General features: G+C 34.7%; 1 protein-coding gene across 2 annotated transcripts; it reads right to left on the reverse strand.

The window, feature by feature from the left end:
* Nucleotides 1–242: 242 nt before the first annotated feature.
* Nucleotides 243–24,259, reverse strand: LOC125061684 (pre-mRNA cleavage complex 2 protein Pcf11). 2 transcript variants are annotated; one of them, XM_047667221.1, is made up of 17 exons: nucleotides 24,058–24,259; nucleotides 23,764–23,971; nucleotides 22,947–23,072; nucleotides 22,721–22,873; nucleotides 22,009–22,176; nucleotides 21,142–21,258; nucleotides 16,685–17,354; nucleotides 15,690–15,837; nucleotides 13,466–13,755; nucleotides 10,899–12,404; nucleotides 9,905–10,214; nucleotides 8,382–8,608; nucleotides 6,669–6,895; nucleotides 5,922–6,086; nucleotides 2,268–2,451; nucleotides 1,494–1,654; nucleotides 243–642 (listed from the first exon to the last, which is right to left on the reverse strand). In XM_047667221.1, exons 2-17 carry the CDS (start codon nucleotides 23,920–23,922, stop codon nucleotides 448–450), a joined length of 4,806 nt encoding a protein of 1,601 aa, XP_047523177.1. In that variant the 5' UTR covers nucleotides 23,923–23,971; nucleotides 24,058–24,259; the 3' UTR covers nucleotides 243–447. The 2 variants fall into 2 exon arrangements, with proteins under 2 accessions (XP_047523177.1, XP_047523176.1); XM_047667220.1 differs by having other exon boundaries at nucleotides 22,697–22,873.
* Nucleotides 24,260–25,898: the final 1,639 nt, after the last annotated feature.

Below are 25,898 nucleotides of genomic sequence, written 5' to 3' on the forward strand. Positions count from 1 at the left end.
CAAAATACAATAAAATACTAAAACTTACGTACAATTTAATACTTCTTCAGTATTGGTAACTTATCAATATGTTAATTCAATTCGCTTGTTAGTACTGTTCTATTAGGAAACAATGTTTTAATATGAAAAAATTGTCATTAAAACCGACATAAAAATGTTTCACACGGGATCAGACTTAGTTTGGCAACAATTCATGTTAATAAGTAGCTCACATCTAACTTTCATGCCTGATCGAACCAAAATTTTCTGAAAACAGAAACAAGTCCGTCTGTCCAGTAAGTTACTAATTTTAAACTATATAAAACTTACATGTCCCTAAAACAGACACAAATGTGCCTCACTTTGTGATGCATTCTTTTACTAAATCACAGACACAATATAATTCACTAGTCACTTCACTTCACATCACTATCAGACACACAAATATGTCTGCACGTGCCACACACATCACATGATTGAGCAAAGTCCTGATAATTCGTTCCCACGCTGTAATGGAGGTTGTCTGCTAAACTGAACATTCTCTAGCTCTGGCTTAAGCTTGTATTCGAGTTCGGGTTCTTCTCCCGGTGGTAAAGGTTCATCATCAGCGCTAATGTCTTCTAGCATTTTATCTTCTTGTGGGCTGATGAATGATGTGACTACCTGTAATGTATAATTAAAAAATGAATATAAGGACTAAATTAAATATTGATTAACAAATTTCAGATATGCGTGGATACCAATATATCAAAACTACACAACCGATTTTGATGAGACTGGAATTATTTTCTAAGTAGAAATATATAATTTATATCATCTCTATAAATCATATATGACATATAGTTTGCAAAAAATTTGTGGACGAACATATACTTATAAAACATTACACTTGGAAACCCAAAAATAACATCATCAAGGTAAAAATCAGGGAAGTTGTCAGAGGGATTTTATTTAAAACTTCTCAGTGGGAGAAGATGTTGAATCCTTCAAGATAAATCTCTTCCTGATGACCCAAAATTTTAAATAACACAAGTCTAACTTATTGACAGACAACATGGTCGATGTTTTTTTATTTGCTAAAAAAAGGTAATTTTGATTATTTTAAAATGGACAAAATTTGATGAAAAAAAATTTCTCTGAATGGATGACTGAGACAATTATTATATTTTAAGGGTTGAATTTTTTGACGACTCATTGGTCTAGTGGTTAGTAACTTAGTACCCCTGACTGCGAATCCATGGGTCCCGGGTTCGATCCCCGGCTGAGACGAACATCGATGTGATGAGCATTTGGTGTTGTGCTTAGGTCTTGGGTGTTTAAATATGTATTTATATGTTTATCTATCTATAATATATGTATGTATATCCGTTGCCTAGTACCCATAACACAAGCTTCACCAGCTTAGCATGGGACTAGGTTAATTGGTGTGAATTGTCTTTAAAAAAAAAATTTATATCTTTAAATACTACTGTGAGGAATGTTTTTATCAGATGGACATATAGATGGAAACACACCTTATTAATATTAATCCTAATTCCTCCTATAGGCAGCGCAGGCGCAGCGGTCGCGTCGTCCAATTGCACATTGCCATCAATCGAGGATGTGACAGTTGTGTGAGTGGTTTCTATGGTAACGGGCGGCGTCTCTAAATCCGCTGTTATTATTGGTTCATCGTCTAGAAAAAAACATAGTTTACCAGTTAAATATGTGGTTAATATGATTATTTAAATATTTTAGCCTAAGAATTAACTATTATTATTAAACGTGTTTAATGATAATTATTATTTGTTTTTGCGAGAAAGCCGAATAAAACACAAACTAACTGGAAATATTTTTATCTAATATATAAAATTCTCGTGTCAAAATGTTTGTTCCCATACTCCTCCGAAACGTCTCGACCGATTCTTATTAATTTTTTTTTGCATATTCAGTAAGTCTGAGAATCGGCTACTATATATCTTTCAAACCCCTAAGTGATAAGGGGTCTCCACCCCAAAAAATATTTTTTTATTTTCTAGACACTTTTTTTTGTTTATTTTTTTATGATACAGCAATACAAAAATACATACAACCCTTAATTTTCATCTACCCTCTACGATCAACCCCTATTTTTTATTTGTTAGTTAAGAACTTATAACTTGAACTCTGAGGTTTATATAGCGAAAAATCACAGAAAAACCTAAAAAGTTTTCATTCCGGAAAACCGAACAGTCACAGATTGTATAAACATTTCATTTTACGATAGTTATTGTATCTCTTAGCAAATGATAAAAAAAAATTTAAATTACCTGGATCAACAGGTTCCTGTTTAATCTTGATATTAGCAAAGTCAATGGCAGCCAATTCGTCCCTTTTCGTCCGTTCCACCTGGGTCTCCTCATCAGTGTCCGCATCATCTTCAACCACCACCTGCTCTACAGGCTCCACTTTTAGGAGAACGTCATCTTCATCGCCATCGTCTACTTCTTGGATCTGGGAAATAATTTGTAATTTATTAAACAAAATCATATTAATCAAAATATTATTTTATTTTTTTGGAATCGGTTAAAAATCACTAAAATCTCCCGCCTAGCGAATGTCTGTTATATCATCTATAAAAAAAAATTGTACACATATAAACACATTTTATTAATTAATAATTTCCCCCCTTGACTTTTTAAGTCGGTTAAAAAATATTGCATACATATATATATCATAGGGGCCGTTCATAAATACGTCACACTAAAATCAGCTTTTTTTGACCCCCTCCCCCCTATTGTCACGCTGTGTCACATTTTCTGTGACCCCCCCTAGAAATATTTCGTCACAAAAACTAAGACACCCCCCCCCCCTGCTGAGTATGATTAATTCTAAATGATAAACAAATTCTGAAAAATAAAAATATTTATTTAGTTATAATAAAATTTAAATAAATTAATAAATATCTTTTATAACGAACATAATATAAATAGGGGTACGATGCGATAGCGCTCATGTCAAAAAATAATAAACGGCGAACGTCACGTCCCCCCCGTCCCCCCTTGTCACACTCAGCCAGACCCCTCCCTTCCCCTTGTATGCGAATGTATTTTATGAACGGCCCCATACAACAAAAAAAAAAAGTGTGCGTGTACTAGGTGTACACACGTTAGATAGTCTAGTCGACAAGTTGAAAATGGAACAAAATAGAGATACTGCTCTTAAAATTATGTGCGATAGCTCATTGGAACCGGAATAACGCCTAGAAAAATGTGCTAAAAGCGTGTATTAGCACATAAAAAATTGCAAAAGTTATAGACAATTAAAGATGAAAAAAAAATGGCATTTAGTTTTTTGCCAATATTTAATAAACTATTAATATTTAAGAAATTTCAAATAAAGATTCTGAAAGAAGAGAAAATTTCCAATAAAAAACTCCTAACTCTCGGAACTCTATCTCCATTATTTATAACTTTAATTTAACGCTGAATATAGGTCTGCGGGTGACATTTTTAGGATTCGCGCGTGGCGTCAAAAGCGACTACGGCACATTAATTAATTTATTTAAGGTATTGAATATTTTTTTTTAAATTTGAAAAAATTATGGTGTGTTCTGAACACTATAATTAATTTATTCCCGTTGAAAATTTTACTTAAAGTTAATTTTTCAACAAGTTAAATAATTGTTAACAAACGAAATTTTCTCGAACGACCGTCTTAATTGTAAGTGAAAAAAAATGTTTAAATAATGGTCGTAAAAATATTTCGCTTCGTAGAGCCTTTCTTACATACATACTTAACAAGATCGTGCCATAAAAGTGAAAAAATATTTTTATACTTTGTTTATAACATTTTTTTTACTTAAACAAAAACTTAAAAATCCATGTAATGATGTTAAAATTTTTTTTTTTTGTAAATCATCATACAATCGTTTTTTTATTAATACAAGATATTTATTGATTTGCAAAAAAAAAATTCCCGCCATTTGTTGATAAATTTTTTTTTAACAAATTGAATAAATACATATTTTTTAAAAAAAATTTAACATAACTTTATTACATTAAAAATTTTATGATTTTTAAAAAAAAAAATTTCCTAAATAACAATTTTTAATTGTTTATAATCGTTTTTTTTAATTTTCTATTGTTTAAATAATTAGTTAAAAAAAATTTTTTTTCTAAAAGTCATAATTAACAGTCCTCTATAAAGTAACAGAAAAAAAATTTTTTTTAATCAACAATTCTATTGTTTATTAACTTACCAAGTTGTTATAAACAAATATTCAACTTTTGTTTATTTTTTTTTCAAAACTTCTAAAATTAACAAAAACAACCATATATAACAAAGTATAGAAAAAAAAAATTTTAATTTTAAATAAAAGTAATATTCATGATAATCAAAAAATTTACAAAAAAATTTTTTCTATACTTTGTTATATATGGTTGTTTTTGTTAATTTTAGAAGTTTTAGAAAAAAAATAAAAAAAAGTTGAATATTTGTTTATAACAACTTGGTAAGTTAATAAACAATAGAATTGTTGATTAAAAAAAAATTTTTTTCTGTTACTTTATAGAGGACTGTTAATTATGACTTTTAGAAAAAAAAAATTTTTTAACTAATTATTTAAACAATAGAAAATTAAAAAAAAAACGATTATAAATAATTAAAAATTGTTATTTAGGAAAATTTTTTTTTTTTAAAATCATAAAATTTTTAATGTAATAAAGTTATGTTAAAATTTTTAAAAAAAATATGTATTTATTCAATTTGTTAAAAAAAAAATTATCAACAAATGGCGGGAATTTTTTTTTTTGCAAATCAATAAATATCTTGTATTAATAAAAAAACGATTGTATGATGATTTAGAAAAAAAAAAAAATTTTAACATCATTACATGGATTTTTAAGTTTTTGTTTAAGTAAAAAAAATGTTATAAACAAAGTATAAATATTTTTTTAACTTTTATGGCACGATCTTGTTAAGTATGTATGTAAGAAAGGCTCTACGAAGCGAAATATTTTTACGACCATTATTTAAACATTTTTTTTCACTTACAATTAAGACGGTCGTTCGAGAAAATTTCGTTTGTTAACAATTATTTAACTTGTTGAAAAATTAACTTTAAGTAAAATTTTCAACGGGAATAAATTAATTATAGTGTTCAGAACACACCATAATTTTTTCAAATTTGAAAAAAATATTCAATACCTTAAATAAATTAATTAATGTGCCGTAGTCGCTTTTGACGCCACGCGCGAATCCTAAAAATGTCACCCGCAGACCTATATTCAGCGTTAAATTAAAGTTATAAATAATGGAGATAGAGTTCCGAGAGTTAGGAGTTTTTTATTGGAAATTTTCTCTTCTTTCAGAATCTTTATTTGAAATTTCTTAAATATTAATAGTTTATTAAATATTGGCAAAAAACTAAATGCCATTTTTTTTTCATCTTTAATTGTCTATAACTTTTGCAATTTTTTATGTGCTAATACACGCTTTTAGCACATTTTTCTAGGCGTTATTCCGGTTCCAATGAGCTATCGCACATAATTTTAAGAGCAGTATCTCTATTTTGTTCCATTTTCAACTTGTCGACTAGACTAAGAAGGGAAACTTCTTTATGACCTTATTTTTCGAAAAATGATCTATATGCTACTTTACAGAAATAAAGTTAAATTTGATAAAGGCTTTTATTATCATAGGCATGAATACATATAATACAATTATTTCATTTTACCATATTACTACTAAGATTATTACAGAATTTCATTAATTGTAATAGATTTATTACTATCATTGTTATCGTTATTTTAAATGGCTTACTTTCATTCCAACGCCGATAAAGAAGTTTGACTTCAAAAAGCAACATGGCGCGTAACGGGAAAATGTGACGCGTAACGAAAAAATTTTACACTAATTTTTTTTCCAACCCCGATAAAGAAGTTTCACTTCAATAATATATCAATGCCCCTTTGGGTACATACCTCAACTGGCTCCGGTTCCTTAGCAGGTTCCACAACCTCAACCACAGACTCATTGTCTGATCCATCTAAATCTTCTTCACCAATCTCAATAGCATCCATCTCCTTGGTTTCCTCTGGTAGTTCTAATATAGATTCATCTTTGAGCTCTTCTTTTGTTAGCGAAGCCTGGAATTAAAAAAAATAATTTCATTAAGACTACAAACACATCAAAAGAATCCCGATTTTTTTTTAAATATATTTAAACTAGCCGTTTCGCGCCCGCTTTGCTGGACGAATTAAAATAAATTTTATGTTTCATTATTATTATTTTTTCATATTTTTATTATTCTTCTTTTCCCGCTAATAAAATTGAAAATTTTCGAAAATCTAGTTTTTAACAGATGTTGACGTTTTGAGGTTCTAGGAAGCCTACCCGAATGTTTCCGCGGTGAAGTCCGTATGGATAAATTTTCATAAAAGTAAAACAGCAATAAAAAAAAAGAAGGAACGTTGGAATTTAAAAAATAAATAGCTATAAACCATCTAGGAAAAATTGCATCGAATGGCATTAGTTTCATGTCGATACGATCAGTGGTTTAGGCGTGAATGAGCCTCAAACGAAGACCATTTTTCTTATATATATATATATATATATATATATATATAGATAAATTATAAATTTATGGTTAATTTTAGCGGTTTTTATCAGTAAAATATACCGGAACCGGAAACTAGGCAAGCACCAGGTTAATAATATATTTTTAATACCTTATAATCCTCAAAGCACATGGGATGATAATTCTTCTCTTCATGCCTGACAGAGTTCCTCAGATGCCACTCCTCCTTGTCTTCGTTGTAGAACTGGTCGAACTTGTCCCCGCAGAGGGAACAGCTGTGTTCAGCTGGAAGGCCGGCAGCCACGCTCGGAGTCTCTTCGACCACCTCCATCGGGACCTCGCCCTCTTCAGCCCCACCGGTTTCGAACCAGCTCTTTTCTGAAATGTCAAAAATTATTTATATTTACAGGTAGTAATAGCAACTATGAGAGCATTGTTGGCCTAGTGGCTTCAATGAGCGTGCAACTCTAATCCCGCGTTCAAGTATTACGTAACGCAATTTTTGAAGATTATTGACTCCCCCCCCCCCCCCCCCATGTAACTCGCCGTAACGGTTTTCAGAACTCAAGTACAGTACTGTACCCAAGTATAGTAAAACGTTTCGTGACCACCTAGTGACTCTTTAGTTACTATTACGTGGTGTAAGTCGAAAAAAATATTAACAATAACGCGAAATTCAATCCCCGCCCCGCATCGTAACGTTTTACAAAAGGACAAAAAATTCGTTACGTAATACTTCAATGCTCTCAAAAGTCGACGGCGTGTCAGCCACAGGTGGCTCATCACCTACTTGCCTATTAGATTGACAAATGAAACAGAAATCTGAAGCCCACTGATTATTATTTATTATTATAATAGAAACTATGATCAAAAAAATAAGCAGCCATTTTTTACAATTCGACATGTAATAGCAGCATAAGTTGTCAGAAATACATTTGTATTAGCTTTACTCTCAAATATATTGGTCAATGAAGAATATTGATTATTGTGTCACAAAGTTTTTTCTAACCGCAAATGTTAAAAGGTACATTTTGTTTAACATTTAAAAGATTGAGGCTTAATAAAATTTCTGGACAAAACCATTTGAACTCGTGAATTAGTGTTAGTGCATGTTAGTCTTCAAGAGCCGTTTAAGTAAAGACCCACCAACTTATCTGTGAAATGGAGAAAATGGGAACTACGGCCGCCATGTTGAATTTCGGCAGCTACAGGTTAGTGTTGTCTACTTTCTTTTTGTAAATTTCCCGATATTTTTTTCATTGATTACTTTTTAACGTAATTGTAACTTAAAAAATATAAAGCTGAGTGATTCAACTACCTATAGTTCTCGTCACGTAAAAATAACGCTGGAATAATCTGAGGGGCTCTTAGCGTAAATTCTAGAGTGGGAAAATGGCAAGAAGAGGTTTATTTGCAAGTTATTAAAATTTCATTTGCCTACTTTGGTAAACATTTAGTTTGTAAGTGGGGTACCTACATTATATCAATTGAATGCCAGAGAAAAAGCTAATGTATGTATCTACCTACATTAATTTTCTTATTTTTGAAGACTATTTAGTACTTATATTACCATTTTATTTTTTTCATTAAAGTGCAGAGACTGTGAGTAGTGTTATCGGACACTTTCTTATGTTAAATAACCTTTTTAGTAAATTAGGTTAGACTTAAATTACCAATAAAAATAAGATAGCTAGCAAACGCTGATAATGAAAGATATAGACATAAAATTTTCTTTAGCTAATTTTTTATGGGACATGGGGCCAACGGGTATATACAACGAATGCATACATCCGGCTTTTAATTACTATTAAATTCCGTTTCTACCGTAATTACAGTAGATTCTGCTGTATTTCAAGATTCTTACCTCTCTCCTCCAAATCCTCGATCTCCTCATACTGAACCCAATCAGACAGATCATAATGCCAATGCCGACTGTGAGCCCTTCTCGCCGAGTCTCTTTCTCTTCTGTTCTGTCTGAAATGCCAGTCGAGATGCTGCGAGTATCGGACGGTGTGTTCTGGAGGAAATCTCGCACCACATCCACTGCATTGCATACCTCCGTATAGCTTGGCAACTATTCCTGGTTGTTTACTGAAATGTATATAAAATCTATTAGAAAAACTTGTATATTAATCATAAAATAGTAATTCAGTACAAATCAAATGTTTTGAATTTTTGAAGTTATACTTCTTTTGGCGCGTTAGGAAAATATTAAGTAAATTTTTACGAGCACACCGTCACAAAAAACCGACACCCCGAAGTTAGCTATAGTCAAAATTTTAGATTTTTATAGTCATACTTCTTTTGGCGCGTTAGGGAAATATGATGAGAATATTTTTTTACGATGCGCGCGCACACCGTCACAAAAAACCGACACCCCGAAGTTAGCTATAGTCAAAATTTTAGATTTTTATAGTTATACTTCTTTTGGCACGTTAGGAAAAAATTAAGTAAATTTTTACGAGCACACAGTCACAAAAAACCGACACCCTGAAGTTAGCGTAGTCAACATTTTAAGATAAGAAATGTCCATTTCTTTAATTATGTAGAAATATTTTTTTGTGATATTTAAATAAACTTTATTTAACTAGATAATGCTTTATAATAAAACTTTCAATGTATTAAATACCTTTTTTCTACAAACGCAGAATAAATATTTTGAAGAGTTTTTTAGCTTGTTACGCCAAAGAAGAATAACTTCTAACGCGTGTAGATAACACACACATTTTTTTAAATGTAACAGGATGCAAACATTTGATGGTAAGTGTTAAGTGATACAGCCGCACATGGACACTCACATTGCCAGAAGGCTCGCAAGTGCGTGCCAGCCTTTTAATAATTGGTATACTCTTTAAAAAAAACTCATTTGTAAATTTAATTACACTGTACTATATTTTGTTTGAAAAAAAAAACGTGTGTGTGTACTTATGTATGTTAAAAGTTAATACTTCATTGGAGTATCGAGATGTTTTTTTTTCAAAAACGTTACGTTTGTAGAAACAACGACACTAACAATAGAAAAAAGGTATTTAATAAATTTTTCCCTAACGCACCAAAAGAAGTATTACTTCAAAAACTTAATTTAAAAAAATCAGCGGCGCTACAACCACTTTAGGTCTTGGCCTCAGATTTCTGAATCTGTTTCATGATCCTTAAATCTACTAGGCAAGTAAGTGATCAGCCTCCAGGGCCTCACACACGCCGTCGACTTTTTGGGTCTAAGACATGTCGGTCTCCTCACGATGTTTTCCTTCATGAGCAAATGTTAAATGCGCACATAGAAAGTCCATTGGTGCACAGCCGGGCATCGAACCTACGACCTCAGGTATGAGAGACGCACGCTGAATTAATTAGCTAGATTCTGTTAAATAATACAAATTAACTTACATCCTCAAACTCTGCGGTTTCAATAGATCCACTCGGTGTATCACACTTCTATCTTCCTTTTTGGGTTTATCATCTACTTTCTTTTCCGGTTTCTGCTCATTGATAACCGATACAATACCGGTCGCCACCAGCTTCGCGAATAGATCGTTTACATTAAGGTTCCCAAGGAGTGGTACTGGGTTCGGTTTCTCTTCTGCTTCTAGACCTGGTATTTTCTCTGGTTTCATGAATAGCGGTTCGGCTGAGCTGTATTCTGAGCTGGCAGCGGGGGCCATGCTAGTTGGCATAAGACTGGCTAGCATGTCAAGACCTGGAAATTTATATTTATTATTGTTTAATATTTTTACTTTATATAATTCTTTAGCTTGGGGAGCGTTCAAGTATTACGTAACGAGTTTGGGGGGGGGGGGGGGGGGCTTTTGTAAAACGTTACGATGCCTGGCGGGGATTGAATTACGATAGTTATTGTTAATATTATTTTCGACTTACACCACATAATAGTAACTAAAGAGTCACTAGGTAGTCACGAAACGTTTTACTATACTCGAGTACAGTACTGTACTTGGATACTGAAAAACGTTACGGCGAGTTACATGGGGGGGGGTCAATAATATCCAAAAATTGCGTTACGTAATACTTGATTGCCTTGCTTGCTAATGAATTAATTATTTTTGTTTTGTGTGTGAATATTTGTTTTATGCAATATAACGATTCAGGGTCTCCTGTTAGGACAAATACACACACAAACAATTTTTTTTTATGTATTCATTATGTAACACAATACACTTATGAACGTCAAAAAAGAAATGTACATTAAATGCTTCTAATTTTACATTTACTGCCAGTTCTCACATTAAGGGCGTAGAACGGAAGAGAAGAACTCCGCCACTCTTTTAATCGCCAAGTTTTTTGATTTACACAACGTTTGTAAGGAGCTGCAACCATTACACCATGTTCCACATCATTTCTAAATCTAATTTAGTTATTACCTTACCTTTGTTTTCATTATCGGGACTGGGTGTTTTCTGAGGTCTCTCAATGGGTACATCCATCGGTGTCACATTATTCTCAATTGCAGGTGCCGAGGAAGCCAATAATCCTTCCATATTTGCAATTTTCACCTGGCCAGGCTTAATGTATTTGGGCAACGCTGAAAACCTCACAAAATACTTTTCACCATTAATCAGTATCGGCTTCGGAAGATCCCCAAACTCAACTTTGAAGGGCTGTTCATTAATGAGCACTGTACGTAGTGAATCCACGAATCGAATCGTAAAGAACTTCCCATTCACTTGGAACTTCTGCACTTTAGCATCTAAATACACCGGACACACTGTAGTCGCGTTGACAATTAAATTAATCTTCCCCGCAACCAGGTCTACTCTCTTCTCCTTCCCTATATCCACTTGTGGGAGTGGCCCCTCCAGATGCACCAAGTGAGGTTTGCCATCGATTATAACCCCTAACGGTTGCCCTCCAAAGAAGCACTCGTACCATCTCCCGTTTAAGTACATTTCCCTTGTTGGCGCTCCAAATCGAATATCGAAAACCTGGTCATCAATTTCCACCTGCTTATAACCTTCGTTGAAGGACAGCACAACGGAGTCTTTATTATCAAACGTGACCCGTCTAGACCCGGGTAGAAACTTAATTTCGCGAGGGTCATCCCAGTCCAGCATAATCACAGCTACTTCATCATAGAATCTGATTTCACGTGGGATACCATCTATTTGGATAGTTTTGACGGGATCCTGGTCAATATATTCTATGACCTTAAAGTCGGTGGGGGGCACCTCGTACCCGGGTAACCCTAGAGGAGGCGGTGAAGATGTTCGCGTGTATGGCTGCAATGGGCACTCCCCTTGACACATGCCGAGTTTTGGAGTGGGTAGGGGCATTGGCATTCGTGGGTCAAAACGGGGTCCTCTCTTATCAAACTTTCCTCTGAAATATGGTGGGACAGGGCCTCTGAAACGCCTAGGTCCGAAGTCTTCCATTCTCGGCCGGGCTCCTCTCCAGGGGAATGGCATGTTGGGGTACATTGGCATCATCGGGGGTGCTGGTAATAATGCCGGCCTATCATTTTCTTCCTCGTGGTTTCTCATATCTGAATCCTGGTGCATATTATCGGAAATATCAACGAAGGACGTGATTCTCTCGTCGATGTCCCCGTATCTATTTCTCTCAGATGGTGATGATTTCGGAGATGGCACCTTGTCTTCCTGGATATTAGCAGCGTGGAGTTTTCTCTTGGATATCTCGAAGGATTCGCGTTGTTTCGCCTCTTTCAGTTTGAACTTCTCGTTCAGTTGGAGTACTTGATACATAAGAGTATTGTACTGATTTTTGTCTAGTTTTCCGTCGTTAAATTGCTCTTTGGCTTGACTCATGATGATGGAGATGGTCTTTTTGTGATCCTCAGCGTCAAATTCTTCACCACTTTCTGGACGCGGTTCGGGATCCTCAACACTAATGGTGCGACGTCTTTCTTTCTCAATACCTAAAAGAACATACATCATTATATTACTGAGGCATCTATCTATAATTGGGTCACAATAGGCATTTGAGTAAGGGTCAAGGTTTAGTCAGTTAACATTAGTTAGTTAGAGCTGATTTACACAGGGTCAGTAACTGACTACAAATTCGAGGCAAGTCAGTGCTGACCCGAAAAAAACCCTGTGTAAACTGATTTGAAGTCAGTACAGTGGCTTGAAGTCAGCGCTGACTTGAATATTCGGACACGAATATTTTAAAGTCAGTTGGCGCCCCCCGCCACCCGCGCACCCCCGCGCTAGCCAAATAAACCCCGTGTAAACAGACAAGTCAGTGCTTGGTTAGTCACTGCCGCTGCATTGTAGAATGACCACGTTTTTTTCGCTGGCGATAAAAATGAAGCTTAGCGAAGACGAAACCTTAAAATTGGTGCAATTATATGGCGAAAACCTTTGCCTTTGGGATATTAAATCCCTAAATTACCGCAAGAAAGAAATGCGGTCAACAGCGTTGCAAAATATGGCTCTATATTATTATGGCGCTATATAAATTATCTCATTTCTACCATTTCTATTAACTCATTCAACAGCAAAATTGATAAATTTTTCAACAAATAATTAAATCGTCGTTTCAGTTGTTTTTGCGAATTCATTTTTCCCACTGACTTCCCACACGTGTGCTCATCGTGAGAAACGCACCACTACTACTTACTTCATGTAAACAGATAAAGTCAGTCGCGGCGCCGACATTGGCGCTGCGACTGACTTGTCTACTTACCCTGTGTAAATCAGCCATTAGACTAAATCTTGACCCTAGGTTAATTATCTTTTTTCGGTGGCTTAAATCGTTCAAAAATCTTTCATAATTAGATATATCAGACATGTAGTAGGATAAAAAAAGTGTGTTTATATATTATTATGAGAGAAAAGTAAGAAATGAATGTATAAGGGGATAAGGGGATATAAGGGGATGAATTGCAGTAAATCTGCTCTCATAATATGGTATATGTGACGATCACAATCAAAAAATTGTGATTGTTTTAACTATTAACTAGAAATTAATACGTACTTGGTGATTTACTGAACAACAATGGCCTTCCTAAACGATCTTTGCTTCTCGTCGCTTCAGCCAATTTAGCTCTGACGAGGTCTAACTTCGACGGCGTCTTCTTAGTAGCTTCTTTCTCCTTAACTTCATTCCAATCCTTCTTTGGAGAACCCAACGGTGATACTTCTTTCATATCAACATCTTCGTCATCTTTATTATCGCTTAGTTCCTTTTCAGCAACCGCTGTTGGACCATTGCTTTCGTCAACTTGTGGTAGTTGTCTTAGGTCCACATCTTCGTTTCCAAAGAGCCTGAAGTAATATTGAGATTTATGATTGATTATCTTTTGGGAGCGTTCAAGTATTACGTAACGAATTTGGGGGGGGGGGGGGTCATTTTATAAAACGTTACGATGCGGGGCGGGGATTGAATTACGCGTGATTGTTAATATTATTTTCGACTTTCCAGTACTTTACACCACATAATATAACTTTTAGGTATAAAGAGTCACTGGGTGGACACGAAACGTTTTACTATTGGGTACATAAAAACGTTACGGCGCGTTACATGGGGGGGGGGGATAATCTACAAAAATTGCGTAACGTTATACTTGAACGCTCCCTATATAGCTCGAAAATTCGTAAAACACTTAAGTAAACTATACGAAATCAGAAATAGTTTTTCCATGAAGACTATACATTTATAACACTTGTCAAATGGAGATGGATGTCATATCCTAATGCTTTAACATCACAATGTACAGATAGTGAGGGGCCGGCTTCAATCTAATAGAATAGCTGGATGTATTCATAATATTATATTTTAAGGGACTAAATGGGCAAGCGGATTGCTCAAAAAAATCAAGCGCTTTCCTCCGCTTTTAGACGTATCGATTTGGAAGCAGCTTTCACAAACGTGATACGCAGCAGAAAATGCCTTATAACACTCTCTTGTACAACGCCTGGAGTTGAGGTAATATAGATGGAATGTCGCAGTCTGCCTCGACGTCTAGTAAAAGTCAGAAGGTAATCCAATCCCATAAAAATATATGGAATAACAAGTCCGACAATACCATTGATGGTAAATTACCTAAGACAAGGAATGATTAAATGAAGACGTAATAAAAACAAGACAAATCGCGAATAAAACACACTTAAAAGGCCTGTATTCACTTTGATTAGTGATTAGTGCAGGTGTGTAGTGCAAGTAGTGTCCAATTCTTGTTTAGTAGCTCGGTTAAGCAAATTCAGTTGTCGATCAACAAGTATGGACTAACATCGAGAAGCGCGCTTGGAATTAAAAGAAGTACTGAAAGAAGTATTATACGCGGTGCTATCTGAAACTGAAGAAGTTTTGGAAGCTGAACTTGCAAGACCAAGAAATGTATGGGTTCGAAAATGGATTAATAGAAGACCCATTCATGGAGCAAGCTACCAACTCTTTAAGGAATTGGCTGCTGAAGATACGACGGAATATTACTTTGCTTTCAGGTTGACCGAAGAGTCCTGCTGCCTGTCCAGACGTGTTTTGGCAGGCACGCTGCGAGTGAGGGGGAAGGGAGGGCGCACGCGACGTCACTACTCGCATCTCTCTTAATCACGTATCACTTGCACTAAAGTGAATACAGGCCTTAGGATGAGGCCAGACGAGCGCATTTTATTCAGTTACTATCGAACGCTTATATAGCGGATGTTTGTGTCGTGCACGAAGCATATTTAGAAGACGAAGAAGTAGATAATGCCAGAAAAAGATGCTGGGTAAACCCGCTTAATAGTGGAAGACAGATGGTCGGCCCGCGCTGGCCCCCTCTCTCCCGCAAACTCAATTCGGCCCGAATAATGTGTGTGACAGACAACTCATTTTGCGTCGCCGTGTGAATGAAACAGGACTTTTGTATGAAACCGAATGCAGCAGAAATTACGCGACCGAAATTACAAATTCAAAAAATCATATAGGTAACACATTGTACACTTATGACTTGTCAGTAAAGAAATACATATTAATGCTTCTAATTTTACATTTAGTGCCAGTTCTCAAATCAAGGGCGTAGAACGGAAGAGAAGAACTGGCAATAAACTCTCCGCCACTCTTTTTAATCGCCATGTTTTTTTTTACACAACGTTTGTAAAACTGCAACCATTAAACCATGTACGCAACTCACAACTCAAAAATGTACGCTCGTTTGTCCTCACCCTTAAGGTAAATTAAAAAACCAAAACGTATCAAAACAGTACATGATACTTACACATCAAACTTATCTAATTTATTCTTCTTAACTTTGCCTTCTAAAGCCTCTGTTGAAGGTCGTTTTTGAGTAATAGCTGCTGCTTCTATAATCGGATGCAAGACACGAAGGTCTACATCTTTATTTTCGGTAATGACCTCGGGTACATCTGAAAACATCACTATATTTAATGCAGCCTTTTTAAAAGAACCACCACTTTTTTACCTTCATACCAGATCTGATCCTCCATCTGAAGTCCGTCAAGCGATCCCTTACAATCTTACGCTAACAATGAAGTTAATTGTAATACAATACAAATTCCTTAGAAAAATTAGTTTTTTTTTATATATTATTGTCCAGTGAACTGACATGTTTATATGTATTAAAATATAACCGTATCCATTATTACCAATCCACTCTGAATACACGATGATTGTCAAACCTAACTTTTTTTCATGAGGGTAGTTCCAAAGTTTTGTCCAACACCGTCCTTGTGAAGTTATTTCAATATTACCCTCGTTTGGAGTTTTGATTTAACCCCCAAAATTTCCAATACTTAACGCCCCTTATGAAATACAAGATATCTTAATTTCAACTCTAGTTTAATAAATCTGTGTTTAACCAACTGGATTATTTTCAAATCTATTTCCATAAATTTTAGACATTCTTCCTTTGTTGCTACATACTTAACCCTTGAGTACCTCAACATCAATTTATTTGAAGATCGCGAAGATATATGAACTGAAAACCAAATCATCGACTGGGCATATTTGCATACAATTTTTTTGGCTCAAATGTCAAACAATTTGTCAAAAACTGTCAAAGTCAGCTCACTGGGTGGGTTAGTACATAAATTTGAGCCATTCAACGCGATTGGGCTTAAAAATAAAGGGAACGCCTAAACATGAATACTCAAAGAGTTGAAAAATGTTTTATTTAACCACAGACTTACAACCTAATATCACAGATGGGACTAGATGTATTAATCTAACCTCGCATTCTAAAGGAAATCTTACTTGTTGCTTCTAGAATTTCTGGAATCTCCGGGACTCTCTCTTGGCGCTCGGGACTCTCCGACTTCTCTTTGTTTCGCCTCATGTATCGCTCTTTGTGATAATTCTTCAATTCTTTGAAGGCTATAACCTCGTCGGAAGGCTTCTCTTCGTCAACTTTGAGTTTCAACTTCTTCTCTTTTCCCTTCACTCTCTTCTCTGGGGAACTGGAACTGTCTTTGGAGTCTTCTTTTCTCTTCTTCCTCTCCCGGGAGATATCCTTCTTGCGTTTGGAATCGTTTCTGCTGAGTTTGGGTATGGGGGGTAGTTTGCTGATTTTCTTTGGATCTGGGAGAAGTCTGAGAGTTTGGTCGATGTCGACCTTGTTTTCGTGTCTGTCTATTTTAGGCCGACCATAGTTTCCGCCTTTATCATCTTGTCTGTCTGGTTTTGGGCGCCTCGCAAGGCGGGGGTCTCGTCTGCGATTTTCGCGTACTTCCGGGACGTCTATCGTGATGACGTTCTTCCGCTTTGTGACGCGTTGGAGGGGTTTAATGTCGAAGTGGTTGGACGCGATGGCTGTTGGGGCGGGATTGGCCGTTGCGAGGCGTCGCGCTAACCTCGGATCTCTTCGCGCAGCCGCGAGAGCACCGCTTACTGGTGTGATACGATTAGCGTTGGATTTCATCACCGGCTGTAAAAAAATATCTAGCTAGAGTGTTGTCTTAGAAGTTTGTAGATTTCGATGAAGGTCAGGATTTGCGATATACCTCAATTGATTAAACTTTATGAGGTCGTACGTTCGAACATGGCTGTACAGGGATTAATGTAGACCTGTTTAAATCCAAAAATCTAAAGTACATCTTAATATTATATATAAATCACGTGTCACGTTGTTTGTCCGCTATGGACTCCTACCAAACCGATATCAATCAAATTTGCACTCCGTGTGCAGTTTGATCCAACTTGAAAGATAGGATAGCTTACATCTCAATTTATACCCGCAATATTATTTTATTGCAAAATATTTGTTTATTATTTGATAGTCACAATTCTAACAGATGGCGCTGTGTTGAAAGTACCAACGTTTCACATAAGCTACAATTGAATGGCATAACCACCAAAAACGCATGGTGGACTGGTGTTTTACTGCCGTTTCCCTTGAATAGTTTACTACTATATAATATAACAAAAATCTTAGCCACAGCAACGCTTGGCCAAGTCTGCTAGTTTCAAATAAAAATTAAATTATATTAATATTTTATTTTGCTGTTAAATTAACAAAGTAAATATGAATAATCTTTTTAATTAAATGTACGCTAACACTGGCTCGTACTCGTAAACATCGTGAGACGTCGACGGCGTGTGTCAGGCACAGTGGCTGATCACCTACTTGCCTATTAGATTGACAAATGATCAGGAGACCGGCCACTGATTTCCTAGGCAATAAATAGCTTAGAATATTTAACCCTGCATTTTCATTAACTGCTGGTGACTAATTGGTTATTTGGACTATGTGTTTGCGTGTTGTTCCCACGAGAATGTAAGTGCGTGCTCCTATTTCACGATGCCTCCTGCTGATAGAGGACAAATCTTTGTTTTTAATTTATGTTATTATTATTAATTACTTAAAATGTCACATGGGACATGGTGTAATGGTTGCAGCTCCTTACAAACATTTTGTAAAACAAAAAAATTGCTATTAAAAAGAGTGGCGGAGAGTTTATTGCCAGTTCTTCTCTCCCGTTCTACGCCCTTGATTTGAGAACTGGCAGTAAATGTAAAATTAGAAGCATTAATATGTATTTCTTTACTGACAAGTCATAAGTGTATATTATGTTACCTATGTGATAAAATGTTTTTTTTTTGTTAACATTTTAACAATTTAAAAAATTTTTTTAAAATGTTATAAAATAAAATAGCATCATGAATTCCTTTGTTGTGTAAGTTATGTTTCTTTCATTAACAGGCAAGGTAAACAGTACCTTAATAATAATAATAATTAATTTGTTAAAAATGTTATCTACGAAAGTTTGCTGTCACAATTAATGTCAATTTGTCTTAAAAGGAATTTTACATAAATTACACATTATGAGTAATATCAATTAATCAATTCTTATGTTATTTGTCATAAAATATCACATTATTAAAATATATTATTACGTCAAAATAATATTAATTATAATGTTTCACGCAAATAATCAATAATAGAATAATATTTTTCCAATAGTAAATTAAGTCGATTTTTAAAAACTCTAGTAGGTAGATCTTTCCTTCTATTACCTTCAAGCACAAATAATAACTTTAATGAATATTATTTTACATTACATTTGCGAAATCAACGAAGCCAAAGAGTTATTGATGCTACTAATTTTAAATCTTATACTTTCGTGTTAGCTACGGGACCGCTCCAGCATTACGTAAGCACAATAAGGGACGGAGGGGGTCTTTGATTTCTTATTTTGTGATTACGTCAACAGTAATTATTTACTTTTTTACACATATTACCTACACTTTGTGTATGCTTGAAAACGAATTGCATTTTCGAGGATTCCTACAAAAAATAATACGTTTATGTACATCTTTCAGGCCGCTAGTAAAACAGCTAGGCTGTTAATTGAACGGCTAATTAAGATAGTTGGCTGCGACACAAATGTATAGACAACAGAATAAAGGCTACTTATAGAGGATACCTAGACCGTATGAGGCAAATAAGCATTTTTAAAGTACTGACAGTCCTCGACTTACGTCGAACAATGTTTTGACACTATTCCTCAAGCATATGTATTTGGTTTCGATTTCCGGCATAGGAGAATTACTTGTCTTGTGCAAATTTGGAGAATGAGAAAATTTTTTGAAGAAAATGATCCTAATTTTGAGTGAAGTTTCAACGTTAATAAAAAGAAATTGTGTATCAGTGTAACCAAGATCTGTATGATAGCAAGAAGAAAGAAGCGAAGCAATCTAGAATTGATAGTTTCTTTAAGCCAAAAGTATAATTTATTATTTCTCATTACATATTGATTACATATTAAAGTTTTCATAATTATTATTAAAATTAATAACACACAAATACCAAAAATAACTAGCAATTTCATTAGTACATATGTTTTTTTTTAATTTCGCATCGGTGTTGATCCTAACCCTTGAGTTTTACATGTAAATACAAGAAAAATATGTCTCGACTTACGTCGTTTCGATTTACGTCGCGTATTTCGAGAACCTAACATGCCGTAAGTACGAGGACTGCCTGTTAGTTAAATCTATCATGTTTTTTTTTCTCTCATTTGTGTATATTATTAATTATTTTAACAATGTTATGTTCATCGTAATTGTATAATATGGATTAATGTAGTAGAAATAGTATTGTCTGCCATGGTGTACTTTGATAAAGAAAAATAAAAAATAGTATCTATCTATTTATTGTTCTGTAAATCTCTCGTTGTCAGATTTTAATCTGTACTTAGTCTATGCAACTGATTTTTAAATTGTAATTTTTATCGTTTGATTGTAACTTTGCTTAAGGGGGCCTCATAGCCTAGCGGTCTTATTAAGTGGCAGCTAGGTGAGGGGTACCGGGTTCGATTCCCGGTTCGAGGGCAAGTTTTAATTTAATTTAAATTTGTTCTCGGCCTTTGGGAGGGTTGTGCGGTACCGGGCGATTGCCTAAACCGTACATGGAGGACCCGGTCGAATTTCTAAAGACAAGCACGAATTATAAAAAAATCTATACTTGACGCTGGCTAATGCACAAATCGCGCCAGAGCCATTAAAAAAAAACTTTGCTAAAGTCACATGATGGGTGACCGCTACATTTAATATGATTAAACGCTGTTTTAAAAAAAATAAAGTCATGTCAGAAACAATAATTTGTTTAATAAAATATTAAAATCTATGAACGACAGTATAACTTATGTACTCGGGGAGTAACGTAATAATCTAATGATAACTTAAGAAGCTTAGTAATGCATCTTCAAGATTATTTAGTTAATTAACTTAAATTAAATTCATTATTGTTAGTGATATATTCACTTAACAGAATTAATGATAATGAGTTGCTTAATTGAAGTTGAATTAATTATGTTTATTACTTTTAGCGTAATTATAAAATAAAATGTGTTTAATCATAGTATGTACCTAATGAATGAATTAATAAGTTAAATAATTTACCTAATCAATATTGCCGATATCCAATTATTTAGTAAAATAACTATTAATATCCCCTGTGACCATATGGATTAGGGAGCGTTACTTGAGCGTTACGTAACGAATTTGGGGGGGGGGGGCTTTTGTTAAACGTTACGATGCGGGGCGGGGATTGAATTACGCGTTACTTTACACCACATAATGGTAACTTTTAGGTATAAAGAGTCACTGGGTGGTCACGAAAAGTTTTACTATTGGGTACAGAAAAACGTTACGGCGCGTTACATGGGGGGGGGGGGGTTTTATAATCTACAAAACTCTAAAAATTATCTTACCGGTCCCAAGCGCTGTTTAATGGAGACTGGTGGCGCCATTTCTGGTATTACAGCTTGTACTGGAGCAACCACAGGATTCACCAGCGCTACTGGCATTGCACTGGGAGCGGGCGGTGTCTGAAAATAATTATATTTAAGATCTTATACTTTCATATACCTCAAGTAATAATGTATATAAAGACAATACATAACTTTTTGTCATAAACAATTAAGTATTCGGGCAAAAATTTTTTTTAATGCCATTTATTCATCTAAATATATATAAATTACGTGTCACGTTGTTTGTCCGCTATGGACTTCTAAACTACCGAACCGATATCAATCAAATTTGCACACAGTGTGTAGTTTGATAAAACTTAAAAGAGAGGATAGCTTACATCTCAATTTATAGGCACAATATTATTTAATTGCAAAATATTTGTTTATTATTTCATAGTCACAATTCCAACAGATGGCGCTGTGTTGAAAGTACCAACGTTTCACATAAGCTACAATTTAATGGCATAACCACCAAAAAGCATGGTGGTCCCCATGACTGGTGTTCTCGTACCGTTTCCCTTGAATAGTTTACTACTACATAATATATCAAAAACCTTAGCCACAGCAACGCTTGGCTGGTCTGCTAGGATTATTATATATTATTTATTAGTATATTATTCATTTGTAGCTAAATTTGAATAAATAAAACTAAAAGTTGTACAAAAACAAATTGAGCCAGACTTGACAGAAATGAATTGCTGGTTTTTCCGCTTAATTTTGTGTAATTAGCCGTTCCTGCAATTAGCTTTAACAAAGGAAACTCTACAGCTTCATGTGTACACACACAATAAGTAATAAGAATATAGCAAATAAAAAAAAATGGCTCACCTTTTTAGCAGTTTTTTCTGCCAGTTCCAATTGCCGTCTTGTTTGTTCCAATTCCATCTCCACCTTCTTCCTCTGGAGCATCAGCAGCTCTTGCTCCTTCTTTGCGAGTATATTGCGCATGCGCTCTTCTTCTTCTGTTAGAGTAGATGAACTTGCCACGGGACTAGGCTGTAAATTAAATTTATATTAGAATAACAAATAATGGTTTGGATGTTTATGCAACTTAAATGGATTTTACTTTAGCATTGTTTATAAAAACAGAAATAGTAAAGGAATTATTTCATGAATGATACTGCGAATATTGCTAAATCATTAAAATACTAAGACGTTTATATCAAAAGAATAAATGAACTACTACTGCTATATATGGCATACATTCTATATAATATATACAGTTGATTACTTGTAAATAGCAAAGGATATTACTCAATATGGAAATAGAGCGTAGTTACTGAAACAAGGTTATTTTAAAAGTTCTATGGATTCTAAAATTCAAAATATCTGTAGAGTCGTCTGTTATAATTAATTTTTACCAATTCCTGTTCTAACATATACCATAAATTCTTATACTAATATCTTCACATCATAAATAAAAGTTGCTAGTTTTCATTAAGATCCACAAGGTTGTTCCTTGATATATTATGTTTAAAATAACCTCATAATAGGATGTAATCAACTAAAAAAACACCTTTTTCAGAAAATTTGGATTTACATGGATGTTTGACTGGTGAGGCTGCGCCTGGATGGGCCAAGCGGGATCAATGAGGTTCACTTTCACATCCAGCTGGTATAACTTTGTAGACGGAAACACATCATGCCAAGTCTCCCGAAGCTTGAACATCTGCGACCTGACTTTCTCATCTACCTACAATTTTAGAGTAATGTAAGTAAGAAGAATCATAGGCACAAAAATAAATTCAAAGATTTTTAATAATTACCTGTTTAAAGGTTTTTGTGAACATATTGACGATTATCTGCGAGAACTTCTGTGTGTAAGCCGCCCCAACATTCTTGATAATAGAATCAACTAAATACAGTAATGGCAGCTTGATGTCGGAGTGCACCTGTATAGAGGAAAAATACTGTCTAGTCCCTAAAAACCTGACCAAGTCTTCACTTGATCAGACTCAGTATCCCGTGGTGTAGGTAAGAATAAGACAAGTTTGTTTACAAAACCCATTTAATAACTCATGAAAATAAATAGGAAGCCAGTTTTAAAAACTCTTTATTGTATAACATCTTACAACTGAAAATGGAGTATAACAACCCATTATTATATTTATGATGTTATTGCAGGTATCCCCGATAGTATAATATCTGAGTTGCCAACTAAATTTATGAAAAATAAAATGATAAAGATAGCACAAATTACTAGTACATTTGTTTCAAATTAACTGTTGATGCATATTTTATTGGTTGAGCTGATTTAAACTAATTTTACTAAGGAATTTCACAATATTAGAACAAATTATAACATCAGTTTTAAGAAAAAAATATAAGTGACAAGCCAATCTTGAATGTAATTATTAAGACATGCAGATGTTTCAGAACTAATTGGCTTATCTTATCATGAATACAATTGTATTGAAATTACAACTCACGGGGATACCGATTTGCGACATTACAGGCTGGTACATTGAATGTCGTATCACAAAATACAGCCAAATATGCGTCATACTAAACCACTTTCACGGAATTACGTGATACCGTGGCTTTCGTGGCCCGCCGTACGCGTTATTAAAAATACAAATTCACCTTCTCCAAGTGCTTCTCCACCGTGTCAACGATAACCCCTGCATGCTCGACATTCTCTTCTGCGAGTATTGTGAGCATATTTATCAAAGGCTTGCTGTTCACCGTTAGATCCGCCAAACTCGACGCATATTCCTCCGCGATTTCCTTTTCTTTCGACATGTTGTAAAAGCTCCAAATTCACCATACCACTATCCACAGTAGAACATCACTGTAAATAATGTTACGTTTTATAACGTGGCTTGTCGTTTGAAGCGTACGAAAATGGCGAGGAGATAAAACACGCATACAACTTACCAATTGAAACGTGAGGTTTGTAGAATTTAGATGATCACAATCAATAACGCAATCGCACGTACAAGATAAACACTAATTCTGGTTCATAATAATCACTTTGAAATCTTTTTCCCAAAAGCAGCACAGCGGTCAATGAGTGGACTATGAATGATTTTTAGGGCAAAATGGTTGCTTGCTAAGTAGACTTAAGACTGTAGACATAAGACGCTAGCGGAAGTTCCATATAGACTCTATGATCTGTCATTAGTCTATGGTTTACATTTTTGACGTAATACATTAGTAAGTAATATATATATAAAATATATAAAAAAATTGTCTATAATTTCTTTGTATATTAGACGAATTTTATGTAATATATTATTGGGAACAATGTTGCATCGTGTAAAATTCACGTAGTTAAAATTAATAATCTAGTAAAAAAATATAATATATTCTTGTCTGTTACTATTTAATTATGAACAAACATTATTATAATAACTATACCATCCTGATTTATATATTTCGCAGCCAATTAGTTTAATTATTTGCCGTTCAATTAACAGCCTAACCTAAAAAGCAAGAGAGGGTAGGGAACATAAGTACCTACACGAAACTATTGTGCTCTGAATTCGAAAATTCGTAAAAAAAAGTTTTATTCAAGTTTGCGTAGTGTGTTATATGTCGTTAAATGTGCAAGAAAAAAATTTACGCAGTGGTGTATAAATAGTTGTGAAAAATTAAAATGGGAAACGCGAGGTGTATTACGGGATATAAATCGGAGATGGACGGAACCCTGGATAAATCTACACTCTCAAGACCCTGACGCGACGATCTCAGGGATACCTCGGACTTTCTGGATTAAACACAAACCACATCTCCAGGACGACGGAAAGATTAAATACCTAAACCGGGATAGCTCGGGAACGGTGAGTCCTAGCGCAATTTCAGTGTCCACTTAGGGGACAAAAAATTCAATTTTTATTGTTCCTGACTCGCCGCTCCCGAGCTCGAAGGTCGGTGCGATTTTAGAATTAATTTGACATACTTAATTGTAGTTAGTGATTAAGATTAACTGATTGTGATATACTAAGCTATTATTAAGGTATATAGGTAAATTGTTGTGATTTAGCCTTGACTGCGATATAGTGTATTTTGATAAGTACGACTGAGGTTTACCTTGTTGGGTAGCCCCACTAGCTTTACTATTTATTGACCGAGGCTTACCTTTTTGGGTAGCCCCACTAGTCTAAGTATTTATTGACTGAGCTTTACCCTTTTTACTGGTTAGCCTCATTAGTATTAGATATAATTGCAACTAATTATTTATTTTATTTAGTTTTTTTTTTAAATCATTATTGGGTATATTTTTATTTTCTTTTTTATTGACGACCAAAGGCCTATCATGTTAGGGATCAGAACTCCTACCAAACAGACAATGACAACTTCTCAAGAAGCGCAGCCCGAGCAGAGCTTACAGCCCACCCAGCCGCTACCCGTACCTACGTCTCCAACGGTGAGGAAGAGTATAGACAAGTGGGAAATAGTGTCCCAAACGAAAAAAGTAAAGCCTTACTTTTAGCCTTTTTTGTAGTAACCAACAAAATAAGGATCCTGGGCGTAGAAATAAACGCTGCAATAACTTTTAAAGGCCACATTGACAACTTGTACACTAAGACTATATCAATATATACAAGTTTCGAAAGTGGCAAAGATAGGATGGGGCTTACAGCCGGACGTCACTGGAGCCCTATAGACTGCAGTGATCGAGCCTATAGTCCTGTACGCCGCGGCTGTGTGGGCACAAGCAGTAGAAAAGGTTTTTATGAAAAAGAAATTTAACTTGTCTGGCCTATACAAAGGGT

The sequence above is a fragment of the Pieris napi genome, chromosome 24 (genome assembly GCF_905475465.1).
Source record: "Pieris napi chromosome 24, ilPieNapi1.2, whole genome shotgun sequence".
Lineage (NCBI taxonomy): Eukaryota > Metazoa > Arthropoda > Insecta > Lepidoptera > Pieridae > Pieris > Pieris napi.